The 25036-nt window shown below is 46.6% G+C and overlaps 1 protein-coding gene across 1 annotated transcript in view; it reads right to left on the bottom strand.

The window, feature by feature from the left end:
- The window catches only part of LOC124018249 (neural cell adhesion molecule L1.1-like), a 153104-nt gene that overhangs the window by 60692 nt on the left and 67376 nt on the right, over positions 1-25036 (bottom strand). The window contains 13 exon segments of the mRNA XM_046333517.1: positions 3132-3148; positions 3380-3563; positions 3676-3742; positions 3886-3914; positions 4237-4332; positions 4581-4676; positions 5363-5485; positions 5619-5883; positions 6647-6759; positions 17016-17235; positions 17542-17612; positions 19455-19649; positions 20731-20832. Of these exon segments, the coding sequence (XP_046189473.1) occupies positions 3132-3148; positions 3380-3563; positions 3676-3742; positions 3886-3914; positions 4237-4332; positions 4581-4676; positions 5363-5485; positions 5619-5883; positions 6647-6759; positions 17016-17235; positions 17542-17612; positions 19455-19649; positions 20731-20832 (1578 nt within the window).

The following is a 25036-nucleotide window of genomic DNA, read 5'->3' on the forward strand; positions in this document are numbered from 1 at the left end:
TCTGTGTTAGTCTATACTGTTCTCTGTGTTAGTCTATACTGATCCCTGTGTTAGTCTATACTGATCCCTGTGTTAGTCTATACAGTTATCTGTGTTAGTCTATACTGTTCTCTGTGTTAGTCTATACTGATCCCTGTGTTAGTCTATACTGATCCCTGTGTTAGTCTATACTGTTCTCTCTGTTAGTCTATACTGATCCCTGTGTTAGTGTATACAGTTATCTGTGTTAGTCTATACTGATCCCTGTGTTAGTCTATACTGTTCTCTGTGTTAGTCTATACTGTTCTCTCTGTTAGTCTATACTGTTCTCTGTGTTAGTCTATACTGATCCCCGTGTTAGTGTATACAGTTATCTGTGTTAGTCTATACTGTTCTCTGTGTTAGTCTATACTGATCCCTGTGTTAGTCTATATTGTTCTCTGTGTTAGTCTATACTGATCCCTGTGTTAGTCTATACAGTTCTCTGTGTTAGTCTATACTGTTCTCTGTGTTAGTCTATACTGATCCCCGTGTTAGTGTATACAGTTATCTGTGTTAGTCTATACTGTTCTCTGTGTTAGTCTATACTGATCCCTGTGTTAGTCTATATTGTTCTCTGTGTTAGTCTATACTGATCCCCGTGTTAGTGTATACAGTTATCTGTGTTAGTCTATACTGTTCTCTGTGTTAGTTTATACTGATCCCTGTGTTAGTCTATACTGTTCTCTGTCTTAGTCTATACTGATCCCCGTGTTAGTGTATACAGTTATCTGTGTTAGTCTATACTGTTCTCTGTGTTAGTCTATACTGATCCCTGTGTTAGTCTATATTGTTCTCTGTGTTAGTCTATACTGATCCCTGTGTTAGTCTATACTGTTCTCTGTGTTAGTCTATACTGATCCCCGTGTTAGTGTATACAGTTATCTGTGTTAGTCTATACTGTTCTCTGTGTTAGTCTATACTGTTCTCTGTGTTAGTCTATACTGTTCTCTGTTTTAGTCTATACTGTTCTCTGTGTTAGTCTATACTGATCCCTGTGTTAGTCTATATTGTTCTCTGTGTTAGTCTATACTGATCCCTGTGTTAGTCTATACTGTTCTCTGTGTTAGTCTATACTGTTCTCTGTGTTAGTCTATACTGTTCTCTGTGTTAGTCTATACTGTTCTCTGTGTTAGTCTATACTGATCCCTGTGTTAGACTATACTGTTCTCTGTGTTAGTCTATGCTGATCCCTGTGTTAGTGTATACAGTTATGTGTTAGTCTATACTGTTATCTGTGTTAGTCTATACTGATACCTGTATTAGTGTATACAGTTATCTGTGTTAGTGTATACTGTTCTCTGTGTTAGTCTATGCTGATCCCTGTGTTAGTCTATACTGTTCTCTGTGTTAGTCTATACTGATCCCTGTGTTAGTCTATACTGATCCCTGTGTTAGTGTATACAGTTATCTGTGTTAGTCTATACTGTTCTCTGTGTTAGTCTATACTGTTCTCTGTGTTAGTCAAACTGTTCTCTGTGTTAGTCTATACTGTTCCCTGTGTTAGTGTATTCAGTTATCCCTGTGTTAGTCTATACTGTTCTCTGTGTTAGTCTATACTGTTCCCTGTGTTAGTCCATACTGTTCCCTGTTTTACATCTCTGTGCTCCCTTCATGTACCTTTACCTGATAGTAATTTAGCAGACGCTCTTATTCAGAGCGACTTACCACGTATTACAGTAGTTAATATTAAAATAACTAGGTGAGACAACCACATATCACAGTAGTTAATATTAAAATAGCTAGGTGAGACAACCACATGTTACAGTAGTTAATATTAAAATAGCTAGGTGAGACCACATATTACAGTAGTTAATATTAAAATAGCTAGGTGAGACAACCAATATATTACAGTAGTTAATATTAAAATAGCTAGGTGAGACAACCAATATATTACAGTAGTTAATATTAAAATAGCTAGGTGAGACAACCAATATATTACAGTAGTTAATATTAAAATAGCTAGGTGAGACAACCAATATATTACAGTAGTTAATATTAAAATAGCTAGGTGAGACAACCAATATATTACAGTAGTTAATATTAAAATAGCTAGGTGAGACAACCAATATATTACAGTAGTTAATATTAAAATAGCTAGGTGAGACCACATGGTACAGTAGTTAATATTAAAATAGCTAGGTGAGACAACCAATATATTACAGTAGTTAATATTAAAATAGCTAGGTGAGACAACCACATATTACAGTAGTTAATATTAAAATAGCTAGGTGAGACAACCAATATATTACAGTAGTTAATATTAAAATAGCTAGGTGAGACAACCAATATATTACAGTAGTTAATATTAAAATAGCTAGGTGAGACAACCAATATATTACAGTAGTTAATATTAAAATAGCTAGGTGAGACAACCACATATTACAGTAGTTAATATTAAAATAGCTAGGTGAGACAACCAATATATTACAGTAGTTAATATTAAAATAGCTAGGTGAGACAACCACATATTACAGTAGTTAATATTAAAATAACTAGGTGAGACAACCACATGTTACAGTAGTTAATATTAAAATAGCTAGGTGAGACCACATGTTACAGTAGTTAATATTAAAATAGCTAGGTGAGACAACCACATATTACAGTAGTTAATATTAAAATAGCTAGGTGAGACAACCATATATTACAGTAGTTAATATTAAAATAGCTAGGTGAGACAACCACATATTACAGTAGTTAATATTAAAATAGCTAGGTGAGACAACCACATGTTACAGTAGTTAATATTAAAATAGCTAGGTGAGACAACCAATATGTTACAGTAGTTAATATTAAAATAGCTAGGTGAGACAACCAGAACTATTACAGTAGTTAATATTAAAATAGCAGGGTGGACAACTCCCGTGTTATTGGTGGTCCCTGTCCAGCAGATGTTAATCAGGTAAAATAGCTATGAGGGTCCAGACCACATGTTACAGTAGTTAATATTAAAATAGCTACCTGAGACAAGGACTATTACAGTAGTTAAATTAAAATACAGGGTCATAGATCACCACATATTAGGAGTAGTTAATATTAAAATAGCTAGGGAGACAACAGGGTTACAGTAGTTAATATTAAAATAGCTAGGGTCATAGATCACCTCATGTTACAGAAGTTAATATTGAAACTGGAGAAGGGAGACACAGGGTTAGAGGAGTTAATATCTGAAACTGGAGAGGGAGACACAGGGTTAGAGGCTGTCTGAAACTAAAGGGGAGATACAGGGTCATAGATCATGTTACCTGAGAAGTTAATCGGCTGTCTGAAACTCTGTGAGACAACAGGGTTACAGTAGTTAATCTTAAAAAACTGGAGAGGGGAGACAAGGGTCCAGAACTGTTACCTGAAGGACTGTTACCTCTGTCTGAAACTGGAGAGGGGAGACTCCAGGGTTAGAGGCTGTCTGAAACTGGAGAGGGGAGACACAGGGTCATAGATCACCTCTACCTGAGGAGGACTGTCCAGGCTGTCTGAAACTGGAGAGGGAGACACAGGGTCATAGATCACCTCTACCTGAGGAGGACTGTTTCGGCTGTCTGAAACTGGAGAGGGGAGACACAGGGTTAGAGGCTGTCTGAAACTGGAGAGGGGAGACACAGGGTTCGGCTGTCTGAAACTGGAGAGGGGAGACACAGGGTCATAGATCACCTCTACCTGAGGAGGACTGTTTCAGCTGTCTGAAACTGGAGAGGGGAGACACAGGGTTAGAGGCTGTCTGAAACTGGAGAGGGGAGACACAGGGTCATAGATCACCTCTACCTGAGGAGGACTGTTTCGGCTGTCTGAAACTGGAGAGGGGAGACACAGGGTTAGAGGCTGTCTGAAACTGGAGAGGGGAGACACAGGGTCATAGATCACCTCTACCTGAGGAGGACTGTTTCGGCTGTCTGAAACTGGAGAGGGGAGACACAGGGTTAGAGGCTGTCTGAAACTGGAGGGGAGACACAGGGTCATAGATCACCTCTACCTGAGGAGGACTGTTTCGGCTGTCTGAAACTGGAGAGGGAGACACAGGGTTAGATCACCTCTACCTGAGGGGAGACACTGTTTCAGTCATAGATCACCTCTGAAACTGGAGAGGGGAGACACAGGGTTAGAGGCTGTCTGAAACTGGAGAGGGGAGACACAGGGTCATAGATCACCTCTACCTGAGGAGGACTGTTTCGGCTGTCTGAAACTGGAGAGGGGAGACACAGGGTCATAGATCACCTCTACCTGAGGAGGACTGTTTCGGCTGTTTGAAACTGGAGAGGGGAGACACAGGGTCATAGATCACCTCTACCTGAGGAGGACTGTTTCGGCTGTCTGAAACTGGAGAGGGGAGACACAGGGTTAGAGGCTGTCTGAAACTGGAGAGGGGAGACACAGGGTCATAGATCACCTCTACCTGAGGAGGACTGTTTCGGCTGTCTGAAACTGGAGAGGGGAGACACAGGGTTAGAGGCTGTCTGAAACTGGAGAGGGGAGACACAGGGTCATAGATCACCTCTACCTTAGGAGGACTGTTTCGGCTGTCTGAAACTGGAGAGGGGAGACACAGGGTCATAGATCACCTCTACCTGAGGAGGACTGTTTCGGCTGTCTGAAACTGGAGAGGGGAGACACAGGGTCATAGATCACCTCTACCTGAGGAGGACTGTTTCGGCTGTCTGAAACTGGAGAGGGGAGACACAGGGTCATAGATCACCTCTACCTGATGAGGACTGTTTTGGCTGTTTGAAACTGGAGAGGGGAGACACAGGGTTAGAGGCTGTCTGAAACTGGAGAGGGGAGACAGGGATAGAGGCTGTCTGAAACTGGAGAGGGGAGACACAGGGTTAGAGACTGTCTGAAACTAGAGAGGGGAGACACAGGGTTAGAGACTGTCTGAAACTGAAGAGGGGAGACACAGTGTTAGAGGCTGTCTGAAACTGGAGAGGGGAGACACAGGGTTAGAGGCTGTCTGAAACTGGAGAGGGGAGACACAGGGTTATAGGCTGTCTGAAACTGGAGAGGGGAGACACAGGGTTAGAGGCTGTCTGAAACTGGAGAGGGGAGACACAAGGTTAGAGGCTGTCTGAAACTGGAGAGGGGAGACACAGGGTTAGAGGCTGTCTGAAACTGGAGAGGGGAGACACAGGGTTAGAGGCTGTCTGAAACTGGAGAGGGGAGACACAGGGTTAGAGACTGTGTGATGGTGTTTGATGGTGCTGTTCACAAAATGGCTTTCTTCACTGTCCATGATTGTACTGGGGCCCTGCTCCAATTCGATTGCCCCCTGTATGAGTCACGTTATGTCTTATAATCTTAACTCAGGTACTCTCTGTGTGTGTTTGTATTTGTTTGTGTGCGTGTGATTTACTCTGTTGGTACTGTAGAACATATCCCACAAGTTGTCCGTTGGGCTGAGTGGGGGGCCTCCAGTGAAGGGTTAACTCTGTCTCCGACGGACTCTCAAACTCCAGAGAGGCAGGAGGACCAGGAACTACACACACACACACACACACACACACACACACACACACACACACACACACACACACACACAGACACAGACACATTATATTATTACATTGCCAACCTCACACATAAGTAAACACTCACACTCTCCTGCTCACCTCCCTCCGGTGTCCTGAAGGGGTGTGTCGGTGAGTGAGGCCCCTCCCCCTTTTTGTTGAAGGTTGTCATTGACAGCTCGTACAGGGAATAGAGTTTGAGCCCCGTCACCACATCTTTTGTCTTGTTGCCGTTCACCTCCACAACCCACCTCTCCTCCTTTCTCTCCGTTCCTCGCTCCACTCCTCCCTTAATCTCTCTCACCTCTCTGCGTCCAATAACTCTATGCTCTCTTCCTCCCTGGGAACCCAACCTCTTCAGATATATCTAGAGAGAGAGAGAGATTGAGAGAGAGACAGAGACAGAGAGACAGAGACAGAGGGAGAGAGAGAGACAGAGACAGAGGGAGAGAGAGACAGAGAGAGAGAGAGAGAGAGAGAGAGAGAGACAGAGACAGAGAGAGAGAGAGAGAGAGACAGAGACAGAGACAGAGAGAGAGAGAGAGACAGAGACAGAGACAGAGAGAGAGAGAGAAACAGAGACAGAGAGAGAGACAGAGACAGAGAGAGAGACAGAGAGAGAGACAGAGACAGAGACAGAGGGAGAGACAGAGACAGAGAGAGAGACAGAGACAGAGACAGAGAGACAGACAGAGAGAGAGACAGAGACAGAGACAGAGACAGAGACAGAGACAGAGAGAGAGAAAGAGAAAGAGAGAGAAAGAGAGAGAGAGAGAGAGAGAGAGAGAGAGAGAGAGAGAGAGAGAGAGAGAGAGAGAGAGAGAGAGAGAGAGAGAGAGAGAGAGAGAGAGAGAGAGAGAGAGAGAGAGAGAGGGAGAGAGAGAGAGAGAGAGAGAGAGAGAGAGAGAGAGAGAGAGAGAGAGAGAGAGAGACAGAGAGACAGAGAGAGAGAGAGAGCGGAGAGATGAAGAGGGAAGGGGGAAATATATATTAACCAGAGAAGGGAAGAGATTGATTGGTCTGTTCCCTTACATAAGGGGCCACTTTCCCAGCCAATGAACATTCTCCATTCTTAGTCATATTTCATGGCCTACGTGCATGTGGAATGTTGTGAAAGCGTGTTTTTTTACCTTATAACCCAGCAGGTGACCCTGGACCGTGTGTGTGTCAACCGGCTGCCACCTTACAATGGCTGAGCTGTTATCTACTGACACACTGATTTTAGATGGAGAGGCCAGCGGGTCTGGGAGAGAGAGGAGATTATTGTTATTTGGCCATTATCTCAACAATATTTTTTACAATGCTGGAGTGATAGGAGATTAACTACGAGACAGACAGACAGACAGACAGACAGACAGACAGACAGACAGACAGACAGACAGACAGACAGACAGACAGACAGACAGACAGACAGACAGACAGACAGACAGACAGACAGACAGACAGACAGACAGACAGACAGACAGACAGACAGACAGACAGACAGACAGACACGGGAGAGACACAGCGAGAGACAGGGGAGAGACACAGCAAGAGACAGGGGAGAGACACAGGAGAGACACAGCAAGAGACAGGGGAGAGACACAGCGAGAGACAGGGGAGAGACACAGCGAGAGACAGGGGAGAGACACAGGAGAGACACAGCAAGAGACAGGGGAGAGACACAGCAAGAGACACGGGAGAGACACGGGAGAGACACAGCGAGAGACAGGGGAGAGACACAGCAAGAGACACGGGAGAGACACAGCGAGAGACACAGCGAGAGACACAGCGAGAGACAGGGGAGAGACACAGCGAGAGACAGGGGAGAGACACAGCGAGAGACAGGGGAGAGACACAGCGAGAGACAGGGGAGAGACACAGCGAGAGACACAGCGAGAGACACAGCGAGAGACAGGAGAGAGACACAGCGAGAGACAGGGGAGAGACAGGGGAGAGACACAGCGAGAGACAGGAGAGAGACACAGCGAGAGACAGGGGAGAGACACAGCGAGAGACAGGGGAGAGACACAGCAAGAGACACAGCGAGAGACACAGCGAGAGACAGGGGAGAGACACAGCGAGAGACAGGGGAGAGACACAGCGAGAGACACAGCGAGAGACAGGAGAGAGACACAGCGAGACACAGCGAGAGACACAGCGAGAGACAGGAGAGAGACACAGCGAGAGACAGGGGAGAGACACAGCGAGAGACACAGCGAGATACAGTGGAGAGACACAGCGAGAGACACAGCGAGACACAGTGGAGAGACACAGCGAGAGACAGGGGAGAGACACAGCGAGAGACAGGGGAGAGACACAGCGAGAGACAGGGGAGAGACACAGCGAGAGACAGGGGAGAGACACAGCGAGAGACACAGCGAGAGACACGAGAGAGACACAGCGAGACACAGTGGAGAGACACAGCGAGACACAGTGGAGAGACACAGCGAGAGACAGGGGAGAGACACAGCGAGAGACAGGGGAGAGACACAGTGAGAGACAAGGGAGAGACACAGCGAGAGACAGGGGAGAGACACAGCGAGAGACAGGGGAGAGACACAGCGAGAGACACAGCGAGAGACAGGGGAGAGACACAGCGAGAGACACAGCGAGAGACAGGGGAGAGACACAGCGAGAGACAGAGGAGAGACACAGCGAGAGACAGGGGAGAGATAGAGGGCATCCTTGTCTAATGCCCCGTCTCACCCAGACTGGCCTACTGAGCCCCCCTCCCACCTTGACCATACATGACGCCCCAGCATACAACAGCTTCACACGTGTCAACAAACTCTTCCCAAATCCAATAATACATGAAACAGATACTCCACTCAGATGGTCCACTCTATCAAAAGCCTTCTCTTGATCTAAAGAGACAGAATCTCTCGACAAGTTCAACATGTCCCTGATTAAGAACAAGTTGTTGGTGATTGAGCGTCCCGGTACACAAGATGATTGGTCCTTATGTCCTATCGAGTCCAGATGGGCCTTCAGTCTGTTAGAGAGGACTACAAATATCTTGTAGTCCGCACAGAGTAATGCCACAGGCCTCCAGTTCTTAAGTTCACACAAGTCCCGTTTTTTTGGGCAGGAGAGTCAGAGCCGCCCGACGGCAGCTCATCGGCAACTCTCCTACCCCGACGCATTCTCGCAACACGCAAAAGAAATCCTGTTCAATTATTCCCCAGAATTTTTATAAAACTCCACTGGGAGTCCACCGACCCCCGGTACACGACCCCCGGTGCACGACCTGGGGACATCTGGGTTACGGCCTCTGCCAGTTGCTGGGACAACAGAGGAATGTCCATTTCATCCCTCTGTGCCAGAGAGAGCTTCGGGAGTCCTGCGAACAAGACTTGAGCACACATATATTATTATATATATTATATTATTATTATATTATTATTATATTATTATATTATATTATTATTATTACATTGGATCACACACTTCTGCCCTATACAACTCAGTATAAAACTCCACAGTCCGCTCCCGCATCTCCCTCACCACAGAGGTCACCCGCCCATCAGACAGCCTCATATCACCCACCAGAGGTCACCCTCCCATCAGACAGCCGTAGATAATGCATACCCTTGGCTTCACTGCTCTGTCTTTCCAAACCAAAGAAGAAGGAGCTGGGAGCATCCATCTCCTTGAGCATGGAGAACCTAGCTCTTACAAGTGCTCCCTTTGCTTTAATCTGGAAAAAACTGCCCAGGTCCCTACGTAATTCAGCTAAATTAGCCTGGAGGCCTACATTGCCTTGCCCCACCATCTCTACCTCCATCTCACTAATACAACGCTCTAGTTCCCACAATACTCTCCTAGCCTCTGAGGATGAGAGAGCTGTGTACTGTTGACAGAAAAGCCGAATTTGGACTTTCCCCACATCCCACCATTGACTCAGAGACTCATACTCCTCTCTTCGCTGCCCCCACCTTTCCCAAAAGGTCTGGAAACCTGAGCAAAAAGTGGCATCTTGTAAGAGCTTTACATTGAACTTCCAATAAGATGCCTGCTGGAGCCCTGGTGAAATAGACACCCGAGCCATGGTTATGTGATGATCCAAAATCCCCACCGGGAGAATGGTAGCGCCCAGCAGCCTACTGCTCCGATTCCTAGACATGTAAAACCGATCAAGTTGGGCTGCACTCACCCTAGCCCCAAAGACCTTCACCCATGTTTACTGTCTGGTGTTGGGCTGCACTCACCCTAGCCCCAAAGACCTTCACCCATGTTTACTGTCTGGTGTTGGGCTGCACTCACCCTAGCCCCAAAGACCTTCACCCATGTATACTGTCTGGTGTTGGGCTGCACTCACCCTAGCCCCAAAGACCTTCACCCATGTATACTGTCTGGTGTTGGGCTGCACTCACCCTAGCCCCAAAGACCTTCACCCATGTATACTGTCTGGTGTTGGGCTGCACTCACCCTAGCCCCAAAGACCTTCACCCATGTTTACTGTCTGGTGTTGGGCTGCACTCACCCTAGCCCCAAAGACCTTCACCCATGTTTACTGTCTGGTGTTGGGCTGCACTCACCCTAGCCCCAAAGACCTTCACCCATGTATACTGTCTGGTGTTGGGCTGCACTCACCCTAGCCCCAAAGACCTTCACCCATGTATACTGTCTGGTGTTGGGCTGCACTCACCCTAGCCCCAAAGACCTTCACCCATGTTTACTGTCTGGTGTTGGGCTGCACTCACCCTAGCCCCAAAGACCTTCACCCATGTTTACTGTCTGGTGTTGGGCTGCACTCACCCTAGCCCCAAAGACCTTCACCCATGTATACTGTCTGGTGTTGGGCTGCACTCACCCTAGCCCCAAAGACCTTCACCCATGTTTACTGTCTGGTGTTGGGCTGCACTCACCCTAGCCCCAAAGACCTTCACCCATGTTTACTGTCTGGTGTTGGGCTGCACTCACCCTAGCCCCAAAGACCTTCACCCATGTTTACTGTCTGGTGTTGGGCTGCACTCACCCTAGCCCCAAAGACCTTCACCCATGTATACTGTCTGGTGTTTGGATGTTTAGTTCTCCAAACATCCACTAGATCGAACTGATTAATGATGTCCCTTAATACTCCCACGGACACTGAATGAGGTTCTTCCCCATTTCTGTCTTTTGTAAAAATCCATTCTCCGCGTCTCCTCAGGCGCTACCTGTGAGAGTTCCTGTCTAAGACTCCCAAATAGAACCCCTCTTTCTCTCCCTGTGTTAGGCGCATACACATTTATAAAGACAAAACCCATGTTGTTAATTTCTGCTTTAACAACAAGCAGCCTACCTTTACACACCTCCTTTGAGGAGCAACGTTTTACAGACAGCCCCGGTGCTAGAGGACTGCCACCCCTGCACTAAGATCTGTCCCATGGATCAACACACAGACAGCCCCAGTGCTAGAGGACTGCCACCCCTGCACTAAGATCTGTCCCATGGCTCAACACACAGACAGCCCCGGTGCTAGAGGACTGCCACACCTGCACTAAGATCTGTCCCATGGCTCAACACACAGACAGCCCCGGTGCTAGAGGACTGCCACACCTGCACTAAGATCTGTCCCATGGCTCAACACACAGACAGCCCCGGTGCTAGAGGACTGCCACACCTGCACTAAGATCTGTCCCATGGATCAACACACAGACAGCCCCGGTGCTAGAGGACTGTCTCTCCTGCACTAAGATCTGTCCCATGCATCAACACACTTGCCCCTTTCCACCAGAGCCCCCAATCGACTTCATTCACCACATCAATATGCGTCTCCTGCAGAAACAACACCTGTACTTTTGTTTGTTTTACATATTCACCCAACACACTCCTCTTTCCCGCATCTCTGGAGCCATTTATATTGAGCGAGCCTACCTGAAGAGTCTCCATATGAAGTGGGAGAAAAGCCAGCAGAGAAAGAGACCAATAACCCAGCCTCATCTACCCCACCATCTCTAGCCTGACTAGACCCAGCCTCATGAACACCACCATCTCTAGCCTGACTAGACCCAGCCTCATGAACACCACCATCTCTAGCCTGACTAGACCCAGCCTCATGAACACCACCATCTCTAGCCTGACTAGACCCAGCCTCATCTACCCCACCATCTCTAGCCTGACTATACCCAGCCTCATCTACCCCACCATCTCTAGCCTGACTAGACCCAGCCTCTGCTACACCACCATTCATAGCCTGACTATTCCCAGCCTCATCTACCCCACCATCTCTAGCCTGACTAGACCCAGCCTCATGAACACCACCATCTCTAGCCTGACTAGACCCAGCCTCATGAACACCACCATCTCTAGACTGACTAGACCCAGCCTCATGAACACCACCATCTCTAGCCTGACTAGACCCAGCCTCATCTACCCCACCATCTCTAGCGTGACTATACCCAGCCTCATCTACCCCACCATCTCTAGCCTGACTAGACCCAGCCTCATGAACACCACCATCTCTAACCTGACTAGACCCAGCCTCATCTACCCCACCATCTCTAGCCTGACTAGACCCAGCCTCATCTGCCCCACCATCTCTAGCCTGACTAGGCCCAGCCTCTGCTACACCACCATTCATAGCCTGACTATTCCCAGCCTCATCTACAACACCTTCCCTGGCATGACTAGGCTCAGCTTCTGCTGTCTACATCTCCTTAGCCCCTGCACATTGACCTTGATTTCCCCCACTGGCGCTTGTACCCTCACCTTGTCTACGGCCTTTATGTGGCACGCAGAGCTCTTATGCCCCAAATCCCCACACTCAAAACACTGTAGACTATCTGTGCTGGCAAACCCTGCATAGAGCTCTTCCACGTGCCTCACTTTGAAATGCACATTTAGTTGTTGCTCATTATTGTTCAGAAACATAAACACTTGCCTCCTGAACGAAACAACGTGATTAACGACATCTGCCTGAAAGCCTGCTGACACAAAAACCGCTAGCAAACTTACCAAAACGAATAAGCTCTTTCCTGATTTGATTATCCATAATAAACGGAGGCTTACAACAACTGTTGTTGAAGGGGTAGAGAGATGTGAAATTGACACCAACACATCCCTTACAAATATTCCGCTAGCAATTAGCCTACCAACCAAATTAGCCCTTTTCATGAACACAAACACAGCTTTGTTCATTCTAGAAGCAGAATGCATAAATTCAGCTCCTACATGTTCACCGACTGCGAGCAGAACCTCCTCCACCTTAACTCCGTTCTCAGGAACACACCTGAATCCATGCCGTATCGACAGCGTCTCCTCCGCGCTAGGCTGAGAAACCATCGCGCACACCACACCTTCCAAACCCCAGGAAAGTTCCTCTGTCCTCTTCCACCCTAACTTTGAAAAAAACTGTGGATACCGCTAAAACAAATATTGCATTAACCACCATAGAAAATAACATGTAAAGAAAAGAATCAAGAAAGTTAATTAGGATAGAGCCCTCCACACCAAACACTCAAACTCCAAAATCTCCCAGCATGGACTACGAGAGAGAGGGAGAGAGACAGAGAGAGAGAGAGAAAGCGAGAGAGAGAAAGAAAATAACATGTAAAGAAAAGAGAGAGAAGAGCCCTCCACACCAAACACTCAAACTCCAAAATCTCCCAGAGAAGAGAGAGAGAGAGAAAGCGAGAGAGAGAAAGCGAGAGAGAGAAAGCGAGAGAGAGAGAGAGAGAGAGAGAGAGAGAGAGAGAGAGAGAGAGAGAGAGAGAGAGAGAGAGAGAGAGAGAGAGAGAGAGAGAGACACAGAGACACAAAAACACAAAGAGACATAGAGAGAGGAGACAGACAGACACAGAGACACAGAGAGAGAGAATTGGATTTATACCAAAACATCACATGGCTGATCATATTTACACCCTACACACCCTGATAGATAAACATGTCCACCAAAATAATACCAAAATGTACGCTTGCTTTATTGACTTCCAAAAAGCATTTGATTCTATTTGGCATGCAGGACTGTTCTACAAAGTTATTGAAAAGTGCTGTAGGGGGTAAAACACATGACAGAATTAAATCAATGTATACTGGCAATACGTGCAGCATTAAAATTGGCAAGAAAATAACAGAATTCTTTAACCAGGGGCGGGGCCTTCGTCAGGGTTGCATTCTGAGCCCTGCACTCTTCAATATTTACATCAACGAATTGGCCACTATTCTCGAGGAATCCTCAGGTCTCCACAATTCAGTTTGGCTAAAACTAATTAAATGTGTCATTAAACCAATTGCACTTTATGGCAGGGAGGTATGGGGTGAGACAAACACCCCAATGAAACCCTGAATGCGGAGTTCAAACAATGCACGCAGGGCAGAATTAGGCCAATATCCACTAATAATACAAACTCAAAAATTCAGCATTACGTTTTAGAAACCTCTAAAATGTAATAGAAACGTTTTAGAAACCTTTAAATAAATACAACCCCTCTCATATAATTTCCAAGTCCTGCAATGCCAAGAGCTGAGCAAAGAATAGAGTCCCCTCATCCAGAGTCCCCTCAGCTTCAGGACCAGAACGAACATCCAATCAATCAGAATAAATCAAATTACAACACAGTCAAAACCAAACTACATTACTTACTGGGAAACACAAGCACAAAGCTAAATGCAGTGTTATCTGGCCCTAAATCGACAGTACACAGTGGCTAACTATTTGACCATGGTTACTGATCAAAACCTAACAGGCTGACTACACCGTTCGCGTCGCGTGTGTGAGCGTTGCAAAATGTATTTAGAAATCTATATTATTCAATTGTTCCCCCCACACTGCTTGGCGCGCCAACACACTGCAAGTCCTGCCTCTCCCATCTCCTCATTGGTTTATAGAAGCAGGTACCCACATGCCATCTCCTCATTGGTTATACCCACGTGGGTGACTGAAAGATGAACGAGGTCAGTGGCGGCAATGCACCTAATTCATGAAAGTTGCCAATCGCATTATAAAGTCCAGAGAAGAAAAGGCCTGGAAGGAGGAGAGACCGAGAAACGATTCGGTTGACCGTTTTATGTGTGGATTAATTGTCAGAGTAGAGGACCTTGTGCATTTCAGGTCAAATAACAACTCAATGTTTATATCCCAGGACAAATGAGCTTGCAACCAACAGAATGTTATATATATATGGGGGATACAATCTTCCCAGTTTTGCAGATTCTGCTGTGAGGAGGCAGAGTCATTAGATCATTTATTTTGGTACTGTCCATATGTTTCTCGTTTTTGGTCACCGGTCCAGGAATGGCTGAAGAATTGCGATATTTGCCAAGAACTAACGCTGCAAGATACAAGATAACTAATGTAAAACATACAGGGTCTGTAAAATATACTGTATATAGGCTCATTTTGTGAAATAGCACATTTACAAATAGAAATCAAACTGGATAGACATCAGAAATATAGGAAGGTCAGGACTAAAAACAAACTAAATATAACTATTGTAAAACAGATTATCTGTGTAAAATGTGTATAGTATGTTGCTACGTAAGACTGATTTGAGCCAGTCAGTCACATATTTACTATTTACAAAATAAAGTTTAAAAAAAGAAAAAAGTAACACAATAAAATAACAATAACGAGGCTATATGCAGGGGTACTGCAAGTAGGTCAGTGTGTGGGGGTGCAGGTTAGAGGTAATTTGTATATGTAGGTAAAGGGACATAGATAATAAACAGAGAGTAGCAGCAGTTTAATAATGTAAATAGTCCGGTTGTCCGAGTTGAGTTGTTCAGCAGTTTTATGGGGGTAGAAGCTGTAAAATAACCATTTGGACCTAGACTTGGCACTCCGGTACAGCTTGCTATGCAGTAACAGAGAGAACAGTCTATGGCATGGGTGACTGGAGTCTTTGACCATTTTTTGGGCCTTCCTCTGACACTGCCTAGTATATAGGTCCTGGATGGTAGGAAACTTGGCCCCAGTGATGTAATGGGCCGTATGCACTACCCTCTTTAGGGCCTTACAGTCGGCTGCCGAGCAGTTGCCATACCAGGCTGTGATGCAACTGGTCAGGATGCTCTCGATGGTGCAGCTGTAGAACTTCTTGAGGATCTGGGGACCCATGCCAAATTTATTCAGTTTCCTGAGGGGGAAAAGGCATTTTCGTGCCCTCTTCACGACTGTCTTGGTATGTTTGGACCATGATAGTTTGTGATGTGGACACCAAGGACTCTCGACCAGCCCTCGACCAGCTCCACTACAGTCCCGTCGATGTGAATGGGGGCCTGTCTGGTCCTCCTTTCCTGTAATCCATGATCTTCTCCTTTGTCTTGCTCACGTTGAGGGACAGGTTGTTGTCCTGACACCACACTGCCAGGTCTCTGACCTCCTCCCCATAGGTTGTCTCATCGTTGTCGGTGAACAGTACACTGTTGAGTCATCAGAAAACGTAATAATGGTGTTGGAGTCGTGCGTGGCAATGCAGTCGTCGGTGAACAGGGAGTACAGGAGGGGACTGAGCATGTACCCCTGAGGGGCCCCCGTGTTGAGTATCAGCGTGGCAGATTTGTTGTTGCTTACCCTTACCACCTGGGGGTGGCCCGTCAGGAAGCCCAGGATCCAGTTGCAGAGGGAGAACATTAGTCCCAGGGTCCTTAGCTTAGTGATGAGCTTTGAGGGCACTATGGTGTTGAACGCTGAGCTGTAGTCAATGAATAGCATGTCCATAGGTGTTTTGTCCAGGTGGGAAAGGGCCGTGTGGAGTGCGATTGAGATTGATTCATCTGTGGATCTGGTGGGATGGTATGCAAATTGGAGTGGGTCTAGGGTTTCTGGGATGATGGTGTTGATGTGAGCCATGACCAGCCTTTCAAAGCACTTCATGTCTACCAACGTGAGCGCTACGGGGCGGTAGTCATTTAGGCAGGTTACCTTCACTTTCTTCGGCGCAGGGACTATGGTGGTCCGCTCAAAACATGTAGGTATTACAGACTTGGTCAGGGAGAGGTTATAGAACTGTCGTCAGTGTCCAGATGTCAGTTTAACCTATCTGAACAGCAAGCTACAGTTCCCTTGACATGCTATAGGCCTATTTGAAGTTCCCATCTTGTGACTGTCTAATTTGTACAGCGCCTCACAATCATCACACGTAACATTCACTGCTGTCATCCTCTTTAACCACGTCACTAAATCTTTCCCAAACATTACTGTTCTGGTCCTCCCTTCTCTTTATTTTCAACTCTCCATTTCACAGCTTTTCTCTTATTGAATTCAACTCTGACATTGTCCTTTTTGACTCAGTGGATCGACATTTTGTGCGAATTCCAAAAATCTTTTGGCGATTGGTATGTAGGCTATTTGGCTTGTAAAGCTGGGCCCTAAATCTTAGGCTTGAGCACTAATGCCAGACAACCTAAAATAATGAAAGAAAAACCTCAATGTAGCCTATAGATTAAATTACACAAGAATTATACATTTATTTATTTTTTGTATTGTTTTGTATTCATTAAACCCGACTGTGTGTGAGTGTGTGTACATACAGTCCTCTCCAGAGAGAGTGTGTGGGTGTATGAGTGTGTGAGTTTGTGAGTGTGAGTACATACAGTCCTCTCCAGAGTGTCCTATAACAGGAACAGGATGTGGCCCCTCTCCCAGAGAGTTGACAGCCTGGACCTTCATCTCATAACTAGAGAACGCTCTGGTTCCGTTCACCAGGTAGGGAGGATGTGGAACATGGGTATGGCTCCAGTGATGCTCCTGAACCTGTCGCCATGACACCTTATACTGGAACCCCGACCCGTTGTACAAACGACGGTCAATCTCCTACACACACACACACACACACAAGTTATATAGACGTACGTTTTTGACACACGCATGCACACGGACACAGAGAGAGAGAGACAGACAACGACACACACACACACCACAAAATACTCACAACACACACATCACACTCACACCACAGACACACATTACACACAAACGACACACACACACACACACACACACACACACACACACACACACACACACACACACACACACACACACACACACACACACACACACACACACACACACACACACACACACACACACACACACACACAAGAGCATGTTATGTACCTCCCACATGATGACCAGTGTTCCTGGTTCTGTAGACTCACTACGCACATTTAGAGGGTAACTTTCAGGAACTAGAGAGAGAGGGGGAGAGAGAGTGTTATAACAACAGACTAATGTAATCAGAGAGAGAGAGTTATAACACCAACAGACTGAAGTAATCCGCCTCAAACAATGTGGTACAGATCTACTATTTTTTTACACTTTAGAACCGGAACCCCCATCAGCAGCTAGCCAGCTAACTAGTTACTAGCTAGTAGTCAGATAGCCAACGCTAGCGGTCATCACCGTTAATTTGGACATCAGCCAGCCTCAGCCCGGTCAACTCCTGCCAGTCAGCACAGCGCGACATCAACCCAGAGCATATTGGACTGCTTTTTCTCTACCACGTCTACGAATTCCTGCTGCAAGCTCTGAACCTTTACACCGGATCATCACAGCTAGCTAGCTGCTATCAGAGTGGCTACTCCTGGCTAACGTCTCTTTCCCGAAGCAAGCACCAGTTAGCCTGGAGCTAGCCTCGAGCTAGGCCCATCTCCCGGCTAGCTGAAGAGGTCCATCAGCCAATTATTGGGCTACAATACCTATTTTGCCAAATGGCCTGGACCCTTTTTACACGGAGCCCCGCCGATCTATCATGACTGGACTACCGACATAATCTGGCCAAAGGGGTTTTTCAACTGGCTCCTCCGTCGCGACGTCCCCTGAATGTCCATCTGCTAGCCTGCTAGCCGCGGCCCACTAGCTGTCTAGCGCATATTGGACTGTTAGCTGAAGAGGCCCATCGGACAAGTTCTTTGGCCACTATACCTATTTTACCAATTGGCCTGGACCCTTTTACCACACGGAGCCCCGCTGATCCATGATGACTGGTCTGTCGACGTAACAGCACGAGGGAACTACAACAGACTTCTTCCGTTGCGACGTCCCTCTAAGGCCCTTCTCCTAGCCCCAGCCCGCTAGCTGTTTGAATCGAGTTGTCTCCGGCTCGAGCCAATCACTGGACCCCTATGATCACTCGGCTACGCATGCCTCTCCCTAATGTCAATATGCCTTGTCTATTGCTGTTTTGGTTAGTGATTGACTTATTTCACTGTATAGCCTCCAGCCCTGCTCAATATGCCTTAGCTAACCCTTTAGTTCCACCTCCGACACATCACCTGGTTTAAATTATGTTTTAGTGACAATATCTCTTTCATCCTACCATACCTTTGTCTGTACATTATGCCTTGAATCTATTCCTTGCCAAGAAATCTGCTCCTTTTACTCTCTGTTCCAAACGTACTAGACGGACAGTTATTTTAGCCTTTGGCAGCACCCTTATCCTACTCCTCCTCGGTTCCTCTGGTGATGTAGAGGTTAATCCAGGCCCTGCAGTGCATAGCTCCACTCCCAATCCCCAGGCGCTCTCATTTGTTGACTTCTGGAACCGTAAAAGCCTTGGTTTCATGCATGTTAACATTAGAAGCCTCCTCCCTAAATGTGTTTTATTCACTGCTTTAGCACACTCTGCCAACCCGGATGTCCTAGCAGTGTCTGAATCCTAGTTTAGGAATACCAACAAAACCCCTGAAATTCCTATCCCTAACTATAACATTTGCGACAAGATAGAACTGCCAAAGGGGGAGGAGTTAGCCTGCAGAGTTCTGTCATTCTATCCAGGTCTGTGCCCAAACAATTTCAGCTTCTACTTTTAGCTGTTGTATTCAGCATTTCACGGTAAGGTCTACAGCTGTTGTATTCAGCATTTCACGGTAAGGTTTACACCTGTTGTATTCAGCATTTCATGGTAAGGTCTACTACACCTGTTGTATTCAGCATTTCACGGTAAGGTCTACAGCTGTTGTATTCAGCATTTGACAAATAGAATTTGATTTGATTTGACCGGCGTCTCTGCGCGTGTGTGTGTGTCAGACCTGTGGGTTGGGTGCTGTAGGCCTCAGATATTTCTGACGGGTCGCTCCTCCCCAGTCTGTTGACCCCGCTGACCCGGAAGCGGTAGGTGGAGTACGGTAGGAGGTGTAACTCCAGATGATTGACATCCCCAGTCACACGGTGTGACTCCCACGTCCCCTCAGGATGTTTCTCCTCCTTTACCTCCACCACAAACTCTACATACAAATAAACAGTCAAATATAAATATGTGTTTACAGGAACAATTCAGTCAATCCAGGAAGTCACCAGAATTCCAAATACATTTACATTGAGCTGACTAGATGCTTTTATCCAGTGTGACTGACAGTCTTTAATATTTTAACCAGTGTGACTGACAGTCTTTAATATTTTAACCAGTGTGACTGACAGTCTTTAATATTTTTATCCAGTGTGACTGACAGTCTTTACTATTTTAACTAGTGTGGCTGACAGTCTTTAATATTTTAACCAGTGTGACTGACAGTCTAATATTTTAACCAGTGTGACTGACAGTCTAATATTTTAACCAGTGTGACTGACAGTCTAATATTTTAACCAGTGTGACTGACAGTCTAATATTTTAACCAGTGTGACTGACAGTCTAATATTTTAACCAGTGTGACTGACAGTCTAATATTTTAACCAGTGTGACTGACAGTCTAATATTTTAACCAGTGTGACTGACAGTCTAATATTTTAACCAGTGTGACTGACAGTCTAATATTTTAACCAGTGTGACTGACAGTCTTTAATATTTGTATCCAGTGTGGCTGACAGTCTTTAATACTTCTCTGAAAGATGAAATTTCAGATCCTCTGATACTCTGACAGGAATACAGATGTATAGTAAATACATATAGTAAATACATATAGTAAATACATATAGTAAATACATATAGTAAATACATATAGTAACATATAGTAACATATAGTAAATACATATAGTAAATACATATTGTTACATATAGTAACATATAGTAAATACATATAGTAAATACATATAGTAAATACATATAGTAAATACATATAGTAAATACATATAGTAAATACATATAGTAACATATAGTAAATACATATAGTAAATACATATAGTAACATATAGTAAATACATATAGTAAATACATATAGTAACATATAGTAAATACATATAGTAAATACATATAGTAACATATAGTAAATACATATAGTAACATATAGTAAATACATATAGTAACATATAGTAAATACATATAGTAAATACATATAGTAAATATGTGTGTGTGTCGGTGCATGTGTGTACCTGTGGTGGGGGAGTTGTGTGTGTTTCCAGGTGTCCAGCTGAGAGTCAGGTTGTGGTCCTGCTCTTCAGACAGAGACAGAAACATTGGAGGGCTGGGACAGGCTGCAGGAGAGAGAGGTTTGAGAGAGAGGGGGGGTTAGAGAGAGAGGGGGGGGCAGGCTGCAGGACAGACGCACGCACACACACACACACACACACACACACACACACACACACACACACACACACACACACACACACACACACACACACACACACACACACACACACACACACACACACACACACACACACACACACACACACACACACACACACACACACACACACACACAGCTTTGACGTTGCCCTCTTCGGGTACAGCAAGCCCCATCCCCCTCCCCCTGTCTCCTACACCTAGGCTGCTGTGGTCAGAGGTCGTAAATTCCAGGAGATTATCTCCTCATGGCCACAGTATATATAGAGAGAGAGTTTTCATAGAGAGAACAAAGGAATTTCTTCCACCTCACAGAACTGGAGAACCGAACAACATTTATGTTCTGGAGAAGGTATAAAAGATCAGTGAAGAATCCAGCTACGGACTGGTCCGTTGGGTACAATTTTGTGAAACTCATGGGAGACAATACGGCCACATTACCATAACTCTGTTAATACGCTGCTCAAAAAAATAAAGGGAACACTTAAACAACACAATGTAACTCCAAGTCAATCACACTCCTATGAAATCAAACTGTCCACTTAGGAAGCAACACTGATTGACAATAAATTTCACATGCTGTTGTGCAAATGGAATAGACAACAGGTGGAAATTATAGGCCATTAGCAAGACACCCCCAATAAAGGAGTGGTTCTGCAGGTGGGGACCACAGACCACTTCTCAGTTCCTATGATTCCTGGCTGATGTTTTGGTCACTTTTGAATGCTGGCGGTGCTTTCACTCTAGTGGTAGCATGAGACGGAGTCTACAACCCACACAAGTGGCTCAGGTAGTGCAGCTCATCCAGGATGGTACATCAATGCGAGCTGTGGCAAGAAGGTTTGCTGTGTCTGTCAGCGTAGTGTCCAGAGCATGGAAGAGCTACCAGGAGACAGGCCAGTACATCAGGAGATGTGGAGGAGGCCGTACGAGGGCAACAACCCAGCATCAGGACCGCTACCTCCGCCTTTGTGCAAGGAGGAGCAGGAGGAGCACTGCCAGAGCCCTGCAAAATGACCTCCAGCAGGCCACAAATGTGCATGTGTCTGCTCAAACGGTCAGAAACAGACTCCATGAGGGTGGTATGAGGGCCCGACGTCCACAGGTGGGGGTTGTGCTTACAGCCCAACACTGTGCAGGACGGCTCCGGGCAGCCGAGCGGAAATGGAGGAAAACTCGCCTCCCTGCGGACCTGGCATCCTTTCACTCCCTCCTCTCTACATTTTCCTCCTCTGTCTCTGCTGCTAAAGCCACTTTCTACCACTAAATTCCAAGCATCTGCCTCTAACCCTAGGAAGCTCTTTGCCACCTTCTCCTCCCTCCTGAATCCTCCTCCCCCTCCCCCCCCTCCTCCCTCTCTGCAGATGACTTCGTCAACCATTTTGAAAAGAAGGTCGACGACATCCGATCCTCGTTTGCTAAGTCAAACGACACCGCTGGTTCTGCTCACACTGCCCTACCCTGTGCCCTGACCTCTTTCTCCTCTCTCTCTCCAGATGAAATCTTGCGTCTTGTGACGGCCGGCCGCCCAACAACCTGCCCGCTTGACCCTATCCCCTCCTCTCTTCTCCAGACCATTTCCGGAGACCTTCTCCCTTACCTCACCTCGCTCATCAACTCATCCCTGACCGCTGGCTACGTCCCTTCCGTCTTCAAGAGAGCGAGAGTTGCACCCATTCTGAAAAAACCTACACTCGATCCCTCCGATGTCAACAACTACAGACCAGTATCCCTTCTTTCTTTTCTCTCCAAAACTCTTGAACGTGCCGTCCTTGGCCAGCTCTCCCGCTATCTCTCTCTGAATGACCTTCTTGATCCAAATCAGTCAGGTTTCAAGACTAGTCATTCAACTGAGACTGCTCTTCTCTGTATCAAGGAGGCGCTCCGCACTGCTAAAGCTAACTCTCTCGCCTCTGCTCTCATCCTTCTAGACCTATCGGCTGCCTTCGATACTGTGAACCATCAGATCCTCCTCTCCACCCTCTCCGAGTTGGGCATCTCCGGCGCGGCCCACGCTTGGATTGCGTCCTACCTGACAGGTCGCTCCTACCAGGTGGCGTGGCGAGAATCTGTCTCCTCACCACGCGCTCTCACCACTGGTGTCCCCCAGGGCTCTGTTCTAGGCCCTCTCCTATTCTCGCTATACACCAAGTCACTTGGCTCTGTCATAACCTCACATGGTCTCTCCTATCATTGCTATGCAGACGAAACACAATTAATCTTCTCCTTTCCCACCTCTGATGACCAGGTGGCGAATCGCATCTCTGCATGTCTGGCAGACATATCAGTGTGGATGACGGATCACCACCTCAAGCTGAACCTCGGCAAGACGGAGCTGCTCTTCCTCCCGGGGAAGGACTGCCCGTTCCATGATCTCGCCATCACGGTTGACAACTCCATTGTGTCCTCCTCCCAGAGCGCTAAGAACCTTGGCGTGATCCTGGACAACACCCTGTCGTTCTCAACCAACATCAAGGCGGTGGCCCGTTCCTGTAGGTTCATGCTCTACAACATCCGCAGAGTATGATTCTGCCTCACACAGGAAGCGGCGCAGGTCCTAATCCAGGCACTTGTCATCTCCCGTCTGGATTACTGCAACTCGCTGTTGGCTGGGCTCCCTGCCTGTGCCATTAAATCCCTACAACTCATCCAGAACGCCGCAGCCCGTCTGGTGTTCAACCTTCCCAAGTTCTCTCACGTCACCCCGCTCCTCCGCTCTCTCCACTGGCTTCCAGTTGAAACTCGCATCCGCTACAAGACCATGGTGCTTGCCCACGGAGCTGTGAGGGGAACGGCACCTCAGTACCTCCAGGCTCTGATCAGGCCCTACACCCAAATAAGGGCACTGCGTTCATCCACCTCTGGCCTACTCGCCTCCCTACCACTGAGGAAGTACAGTTCCCGCTCAGCCCAGTCAAAACTGTTCGCTGCTCTGGCCCCCCAATGGTGGAACAAACTCCCTCACGACGCCAGGACAGCGGAATCAATCACCACCTTCCGGAGACACCTGAAACCCCACCTCTTTAAGGAATACCTAGGATAGGATAAAGTAATCCTTCTACCCCCCCCCTTAAAAGATTTAGATGCACTATTGTAAAGTGGCTGTTCCACTGGATGTCATAAGGTGAATGCACCAATTTTTAAGTCGCTCTGGATAAGAGCGTCTGCTAAATGACTTAAATGTAAATGTAAAATGTTAAATGTTTGGCATTTGCCAGAGAACACCAAGATTGGCAAATTCGCCACTGGCGCCCTGTGCTCTTCACAGATGAAAGCAGGTTCACACTGAGCACATGTGACAGACGTTTCAGAGTCTGGAGACGCCGTGGAGAACGTTCTGCTGCCTGCAACATCCTCCAGCATGACCGGTTTGGCGGTGGGTCAGTCATGGTGTGGGGTGGCATTTCTTTGAGGGGCCGCACAGCCCTCCATTTGCTCGCCAGAGGTAACCTGACTGCCATTAGGTACCGAGATGAGATCCTCAGACCCCTTGTGAGACAAGATGCTGGTGAGGTTGGCCCTGGGTTCGTCCTAATGCTAGACCTCATTAGGCTGGAGTGTGTCAGCAGTTCCTGCAAAAGGAAGGCATTGATGCTATGGACTGGCCCGCCCGTTCCCCAGACCTGAATCCAATTGAGCACATCTGGGACATCATGTCTCGCTCCATCCACCAACGCCACGTTGCACCACAGACTGTCCAGGAGTTGGCGGATGCTTTAGTCCAGGTCTGGGAGGTGATCCCTCAGGAGACCATCCGCCACCTCATCAGGAGCATGCCCAGGCGTTGTAGGGAGGTCATACAGGCACGTGGAGGCCACACACACTACTAAGCCTCATTTTGACTTGTTTTAAGGACATTACATAAAAGTTGGATCAGCCTGTAGTGTGGTTTTCCACTTTAATTTTGAGTGTGACTCCAAATCCAGACTTCCATGGGTTGATACATTTGATTTCCATTGATAATTGTTGTGTGATTTTATTGTCAGCACATTCAACTATGTAAAGAAAAAAGTATTTAATAAGAATATTTCATTCATTCAGATCTAGGATGTGTTATTTTAGTGTTCCCTTTATTTCTTTGAGCAGTGTATAATGGGCTCAGCAATGAGG

The sequence above is a fragment of the Oncorhynchus gorbuscha genome, linkage group LG03 (assembly GCF_021184085.1).
Source record: "Oncorhynchus gorbuscha isolate QuinsamMale2020 ecotype Even-year linkage group LG03, OgorEven_v1.0, whole genome shotgun sequence".
In the NCBI taxonomy this organism is placed as follows: Eukaryota; Metazoa; Chordata; class Actinopteri; order Salmoniformes; family Salmonidae; genus Oncorhynchus; species Oncorhynchus gorbuscha.